The 7,970-nt window shown below is 39.3% G+C and overlaps 1 protein-coding gene across 1 annotated transcript in view; it reads right to left on the bottom strand.

Moving 5' to 3' along the window:
- Positions 1-4,184: 4,184 nt before the first annotated feature.
- PKP2 (plakophilin 2) overlaps positions 4,185-7,970 on the bottom strand; it is a 44,492-nt gene continuing 40,706 nt past the window's right edge. The window contains exons 11-13 of the mRNA XM_056341560.1: positions 7,508-7,697; positions 6,429-6,516; positions 4,185-4,886 (exon numbers count right to left, since the gene is read on the bottom strand). Coding sequence (XP_056197535.1) covers positions 4,818-4,886; positions 6,429-6,516; positions 7,508-7,697 — 347 coding nt within the window. The 3' untranslated portion in view covers positions 4,185-4,817. The remainder of the gene's footprint in view (positions 4,887-6,428; positions 6,517-7,507; positions 7,698-7,970) is intronic.

Raw genomic sequence — 7,970 nt, 5'->3', positions numbered from 1 at the left:
ACTGAGAGACACCTGAAATCTCTTATTTAAGTTACAGGGGCTCCCAGATGCCTAAATACATTGGAGGCGGTAGTGGTGTCCTTCTGAGCCCCTGAAAGTAAGAACAGGCTGGGGACTTCTGAGACCAACACCTCTCAAGTCATGAGTGGTGGCAGCTTGGCTTATGGCCCTATAGATGGTTACAGCTTAGGGACTGCAAATGCGGGCATAGGTAAGAGAAAGCCTTGTGCAATTTCAGAGGGAATATGTAGTCAGTGTGGAAAAAAGATGTTAAGGACGAGCACTGTATTTGCAGCTGGTGTGTCCCTGTTCCCTTTCAGGGTCATGGTGCTGCCTGCTCTGTGACCAAGGGCATGGACATGTTCAGAAGGCCCTGATACCTCGGGGGGGATTTGCAGTATTGGCTCTAAACTGTAGCTGCTAAGGACATGTAAGGCAAATGCCTGCTTCCTCTTTTTTGTATCTGTGGATATTTAGGCTGATCTGAGCAATCACTAAGAATAATAGGATACAAATAAGGGAATAGGAGCTTAGGTTAAGTAATGGAAAAATTTGTAAACTTGAATTATTTACAGTCACACTGGACACAGCACTGGAAGATACAGCTGAAGAAAGAATGCAAGCAAACTAATTCCAGATCCTGAGCTGATAATACCTCTAATGTGTATAATATAATGTTTTTGGCTCTGAACATGTGAAATGAGATAAAATAGGTTTATTTCCTCATCATGCTCAAACCTATTAAAATATCCAAAGTATAACTGTAGAGAACTGCAAAATCCTGATCTACCTATACTACCTGCAATAAAACCAGTTTTGTCGTTGGTATATTTGAGCAGATATCCCTGCTGGGTTTTCAATGGGCAGATGCTGTGCAACATCTAAACCAAAATGCTAGGTATAAACTCACACGATCATATTAACACCTGATTCTTCATGCCTTGTCCTTGATGCACTGTGATGTTGAGCTCAGATGTGTATTTTCTCCAGTCAGATTTCTGCTGCTGTCTCCAGATCTTTTTCTCATATCAGACGATGCCTTAAGGTCATGTTATCTTCCCCATGGGCTGGGTCTCGAGTATGAGTCAGGAATGTAAACTGAGGTTTTCATCAGAAGCAATTAAAGTAAAAAAATGGAAGAGCAGCTACTGGAGATGAAATAACTTAGGCAACATTTGTCTCATCACTTTGCACAGCTTGTGTGTGATTCACATTGTGATTGTGCTCATTGGGCGACCTCATGAACCACCCCCCAAGAGGGCTGTGGAGGAATACTGTTGGGCATTTTGGTCCTGAATCCTAAAGGCACGAAAACATGCCTCTGGCAAGCTGCAGCCTAAGAGCTAAACATGGTAAGAAGCAAACAGGCAGTCTGAGACACCCTCAGCTTTAACAGGTTGCCTTTTGAGGATGTACTGCCAGGCCAAGCAGTAGCTGGTGAAAGGGCTGGGCTTCTTGTATTGTGGCTCATGATGGTGCCAGTTAATCTCACCTGCAGTTTTGTATGGGACCAGAACGGAGGGTTGAACCATTCTTAATAGATAGAATGTTCCTACTCGAAAGAAAAACCCCACAAAAAAGCAAAGTAACATAAAGCCTATGTCCATGCACAATATAATGAAATATTTTACATAGCTTAATTCTATTTAGCAAGAGAGGGAGAAGAAAAATCACTAATATTAAGAACTAATGACAGTAGAAAAAAGTTAAGAGGATTAAATGAGGAATGACTAATTCTTTGGCAATGAATGACTGTCTATATTATTTGGTATCTACTACAACACTACCCATACTAATTAAGAGTTTCTACTAAAATAATTCAGTGAAAGGTGGTTGTACTGAGTTGTGGTTGAGACAGTATCTCAAGAAAAGAGGATGTGGGGTCAGTTCCTTGCTCAGCCAAAGACTTTTTGGAACTACCCAGTATGTTTAAATTCAAGGTTTCAAGTCTCCTCTCTGTAAAGGAACAAGTGAGTAGGCTATACTCTTCAAGTCCCTACAATAAGGATGATTCTAATTATGTTTGTGATCTCCAGTGAGGTGATATGGCCCATGGTAAAGTTTACTGGCAAATACCAGTTAAAGAGAGGTGAAGACAGAGCATGCTAAGTGCTTGATAAGTCAGCAATACAGGACAAATAAAGCTGTGACAGGTCTTGTACTCTGATGCCAACAGGAGCATTACACAGCTTGCCTTCAATAACATTCTCCTGTCATAGAAGTCTAAGTCTCTGTAACTAGATTGAATTAAAAAAATGAATTTTCCCTTTTAAAGAAAGGGCTAATGCTTGAAAATACAGTTGCTGCATCCCAGCAAGTAGGTTCACTAATAACAAAGACCAAAGACAGATTATTTTTGCATTAAAGAGAACACTTTATTATTTCTCTGACTAACATTCTTTGCTTTCTTTGGAGTCCTGATGAAATGTTTTTGATTGCATACAAGTAGGAGATCAGTTGTAATAAGGTGTGTCATTGCTTCTCATCCCTGTTTATAGCTTTCAGTTGTTGCCAGATCTGATAATACTTCATGACTTTTGAACACTGCTTTGATTTTCAAAAGGCACTATTATAGTATCATAGAATCATTTAGGTTTGAAAAGACCTTTAAGATCACTGGATCAATAGAAGCAATGTAGAAGAGTTTGCAACCCCTTCCTAAGGACACCTTACTGGTAGAAGTAGGGCATTTAAAAATGCCCAGCATTGGTATTTTTCTAAATAACGTGTGAGTTTCACAGAACTAAACCAGCGCTTGAGTATTTCTAAAAGCCCCCTTCCTGATCTTTACACTGCCAGTTCTTCATTCCCATGCTACTCTGTATTCAGGTTACTCTTTGTATATTAATTTTGTCTCCCATTAAATTTTGGGCAGTAAAAGCAGACTTATCCAAGTTTCCTGGTGTTTATTCATTCATGGCATATGCAGAGTTACTTGGCTTAACAAGTTAGAAGAAAAAGTTAAATTTTAATTGTCTGTTTTCTGTCATATTTTTCAAAATTGTAAAAACAATTCCCTCAACGTGTGGTGCTGCAAGTTCCCTTCCCCATGTTGTTTTTGGACCTAGAGTATTTTGAAAACAACCTCTTTAAAAAGACAGTATTTTTAAAACCTCTTACTGGAATGCATTTCATTTGAGTTATTCAAAGCAAATGCAGAGGACTAACAGACCTGTGAAAATGATCTGGGGTGGGGAAGCAGCATTGTTTGCTTACCTCCCCAGGACACATTCTGTTCTGCACGCACGTGGGACTTCTTGGGAACCCTATGAGAGCTATGTGCATCTACCAGCAGAATTTAGCTCCCCAATATCCAGAAATAAGTTTGGATACAGTGTAATGTCACAGTCTGCTGGTGGTAAGTTTCTGGTAGGAACTCGAAGGATTATGCATCCCCTTCTTGATAAGAGCAGCTGTAATAGTTCCCGTGCCAACAGTTGAGCATGGGGGTACAGGACAGGCTCTGTTCATGCAGGAAGGCTTGTAAATACATATGCCAAAGTCTTGGTTGCCAAAAATGTAGCTTAACTCCCTTGATTTCAGAAGACCAATGCCAGATCATGTCAGCTGATAATCCAATCCACAGATTTTTATATATTTTTATATAAATTTCCCATTGATTTAATGGACAGTTTAACTACTGGTTTGTTGAGATGAATCTTGCTTACTAAAGGTATCAGATGGGGTTTTTTAGTGCTTCTTTTCCCTCTCTGAGGATCATATAATGGGAACATCCTTTAGGTGCTTTGGAATTTTTGTCCTCCTGTTACCTATTCTCACATGTGCAGACATAGTCCTTCAGTTATCACACTGCACGTAATTGCTGTAGGGAGGATGATTTCAAGTAAAAGCATATGAAGCAGGATTAGATGAATTCCTTAAGTAGCACAGAACCTAACCTCTTGTATGTATGTATCTATTAAAAAATAAAGGCAAGACTCCACTCCCTTTGTTATACACAGATTATCAACAGAATTGTTTTGAAAATATAATTTTCTTAAAATAATCACTGATTCACCAGCAAATAACTCTTCCACCAACTAGCAAAGAATGATGGGTGCAGCCCAAAGTGTGTGAAACATAGTGTCTGAAACATAGTGGTTCTAGTTAAAACCCTTTCTGGACACGGTTATAAATTCCAACAGCCACGTGAGGGAGGATGAGAGGAGTAAGGAGTGATAAGACCTATGTAAAATCAGTTTTATTGCTGTTGCTGATGAAATCTCAAAGGAAAGAGGCTTAAGAACCAGTTAGCATGTGAACACAATCAATACAAAAATAATAATTTTAACTTCATTCGTGCTTTTATAATGCAGGTAGTGAAACAGCTTCTTGTGTATACTCACAGTCTGAAGATTCTTATTTAGTGTGTGAGAAGAAACAAAAGGGTGAAAAACTACTATGTCCTTCCTGAGCAGTGTACTTGATGCTTACCCACTGTAGAAAACTATCTGTATAAAATAGTCTGAAAAGAATTTGCTGCCAATCAGCATTTCAAACCTTTCTGTATAAATGTCTGCTAGACTAAAGGCAGTCATCTGAAGGTCTGATTAATGACAAAACTAACCTGGATGAACCTTCACCTAGACATCCTGAAGAATCCATCTTTGGTTATTTTTATGTTGATATATACAGTAACAGCACAGTGATTAGAATTAAAAACATAAAACAGCTACCCTCTGGTCACTCAAGTCTTACATAAAATCAGCCTCTTTTTTCTGAGATACTTTCTGGTTCATGATGGCAACACCAATCGCGTGAAGATAGTTACGTTAACTGATGTATGATCTCATTTGTCTTCAGTGGTATGCTGTGATTCAATCTTTTAGTGAGTTATAGGCTTTTGTGGTCCGGGTATTGATGAAATCTGCCTTCTTAAAGTCAGCCTTTGGAATGAAAGAAACAGAATAATTCATTATCTTCAGTGCCTGTTCTGCAAGGGAAGGGTGGGTTCCGCTGCCTAAAAGCTTGATATGGAGCCATGGTAGGGGTCTAGGCAGAGTCCTCTACAGGGACAGAAGAGGCATCTCCCAGGAATGACTCCATTCAGTGTAAGATAGGTGGGATGAATCATTTGAGTTGCTTAACTCTCGCCACTGACCTATTCTTCTAGCTCAGCTCTACAGACTCCTGACTCTTAGGTGACTAATGTCAACTGATATTAACCCTATCTGAATTAAGAGTACTGGGCAATGCCAAAATTACTCAGGATTTTATCACTCTCATTTGATCAATGATTTCTGTTGCTTATTACACTGACTTTTCAAAAATGTCTAGGCCTTAGGTTGCCTACAGTTTTCAGTGCCATACCTGGTATCTCTAGAGGATCCAATTTGTACAGAAACAGCAAGTAATCAGCATTTTTTGACACTCAGATCCAAAAAAATGTGTCTTATAGGTATACCTGAAGTACCAGTAACTTCAGAAAATTCATGCCATCAGGGGTAATCCTGTACAGTCAAGTCAGGAATGCAGTTGCAAAAAAACAGATGACAAAATCCAGTTAAGGGTTTATATGGGTACAGCACCCTTATTCTTGAACACAGATTTCTGGATTGTGGGGCAGTATAATGCTGAGTGTGATGTAAAACTGTTAAAGTATACTACACTACAACTTTTTTTGAGCAAATTTCAACAAAAGATCTGCAAGAAGGAACAAGTTGACTAATCAATGATAAAGGCTAGAGCTTGAAAAAATTGAATAGTTTTAGGCTATTGGGAATTTTAGGTGACAAATTCTGAACGGCAAGAGAACAAGGAATGAAAACTGAAATACAGGTTGAAGGTAGGTAGGTCAGTTGAAGTCAACCCAGCTGTCTGTTGAAAAAGCAGTCCTAGAACTTCAAAAGGAAAGAAACAAACTAGGTTGTTGGCTGATTCATGGTGGTCATGCCAGTTTGAGCTTGACTGTGGCAGTAAAAGTTTGCTAGTACCCTTCCAGGTCCTAGCTTTTTGTCTGAATGTAAGTAACATCTGGGCTCCCAAACCATACAAACAACATGAACAAAACGGCTCTGTTTTTAAAACAGGAAGCTGCTTTGCCCTGCCTTTGCTTTTGCTGGCACCTTAGGCCCTCTGTGTCAGGTTGGTTCAGTCAGTGGTGGATGGACACCTACTGAGCATCACCTCTCACCACCTGAAACTTCTGTCAGGCAGCAGCTAGGTTTTTTTATAAATTTTGCCACTGGATATAAAACCACAGAGGGAGAGAATATGAACACAGATGAGAAAAAATTAAGGGCATGCATTACTTGTGCAGGATAGATATATAGATAGATAATAGAAATGCCAAACTCAGAGACCACTTGAAATCCTATCATAGGTTGTTTCTTAACAGTGCAGAAGTGCTGAGGGCCCCAAAGGACAAATGAGAGGGTTCCAGTTCTGAAAGAACAGATAACATGCCTTCTCTTTAACCCAGATCTTACCTTTTTGTAAGCGCTGTGGAGATCAGTATGTGACCACAAGGAGTAGAGGAGGACTGAAGCAGCCCTACTAGCTTTGCTGAACACGTTACTGTGATTTTGCAAAAAGAATGATACAACATGTTTAAATTCCCACTTCATAATCACAATGCATATGCAGACCTCAGCAAACATAACCTTGTAGCATTTTTTCTGTCTCTCTTACCTCCTAAATGCTGTTTTACTGCTCTGTAGGTATTCTAGCGTGTTTCATGCTGTCCTCACTACTGAAACAAATGAATCATGCCTCCCTGCTTCACTCATTCTTCAAAATTAGGGAGAAATGAAGCACTTCTTTATAGCCTTCATCTTAGAGCAGCTATCTTACTATTAATTTTCAGCTGAGGAAAATACACCTCAGCATAACAAGCATTCAAAAGGATCTTTCTAGCAGGTAAAATCTCTGGTTAGTTAGATAGGATTTAAACTATTCAGGGCCTCATGAGGTCTCCTTTACGGAGATGGATTTCCTCTTTCATTTTGTAAAAAGATAGGAAGGCAAACAGAATAATTATTCATATTCATAAAACATTATTTTTCCAGTAAATATTGGTCACATGTGATTACATATTAAAGAATGATTAAAGGAATTTCAGATATATTCTCTAAAATGTCACTTTACAAACATTTTTTAAGTACAGTTCTATAAGTTCTGTAAAATGTATCCCTGTGCTTTACTCCTAAAGATTTTCAGGACTGTGTTACAAGGAACAGGAAAGATAGAAATTTTTGGGGGACAGGTAAGATCTGATGATCAGCCACTATATATATATCAGAATATAGACAAACTTGTGCAGTTATCTTCTGAGGAGTTATTTAAAATGCTGGAACATGGCACATTTAGCTGTGGATACAAGAGTTATTGTAAGAGATTTTTCTGCATTTCCCAGTATGTGCAATTCTATTCACATCTTGGTCACTTGTTTAAGCTCTCCTGTACCGTGAGATGCAATGGTGTTTCCCTCACAAGTGGCAGAGGTTGCAGTTTCTTTTTTCCCCAGGGAAAGGAAAAGCAAGAGAGGAAGGCTTCTCAACCATCTTACCTGTCATTCATGCTGATGGTAATAATCTTTGGTAGGCCATCAGCATTCAGGAGAAGCCGTGCATTGTGTGAACTGTTCTGTGTCAAATTGAACAAGGTGTAGCAGATGGATGCCGTGGTTTCACAGACAATATCAGAAACCAGGACAGACTCAGGAAGTATTGAGACCAAATCAGGCAAAACCTCTCTAGCTGTAAGTTGGAAGAGAGATAAATAATGCCATTAGTAACAGGTGCAGATTTATCTAGGGGTCCTACAAGACCTTATTCCTCCCACTGCCACACATCAGGATGCTGTGTGCTCTCACAGCAGTCATGGTCATACCTGCATTACACCCCCAGAATTTAGGTTGAGTTGCATCCACACTAAATTGGACAGTACGTAATTTGCCTCTTACAGAATATTAATACCTCATGTACTGTAGTGAGGTCACTAGGCGTGTGCTAGCAGCAGGCTGCCACTTC

Source organism: Falco biarmicus, chromosome 5, assembly GCF_023638135.1.
Source record: "Falco biarmicus isolate bFalBia1 chromosome 5, bFalBia1.pri, whole genome shotgun sequence".
Lineage (NCBI taxonomy): Eukaryota > Metazoa > Chordata > Aves > Falconiformes > Falconidae > Falco > Falco biarmicus.
Note: the sequence above shows the minus strand (reverse complement) of the source record. Positions and strands in the feature narration are given on the sequence as shown.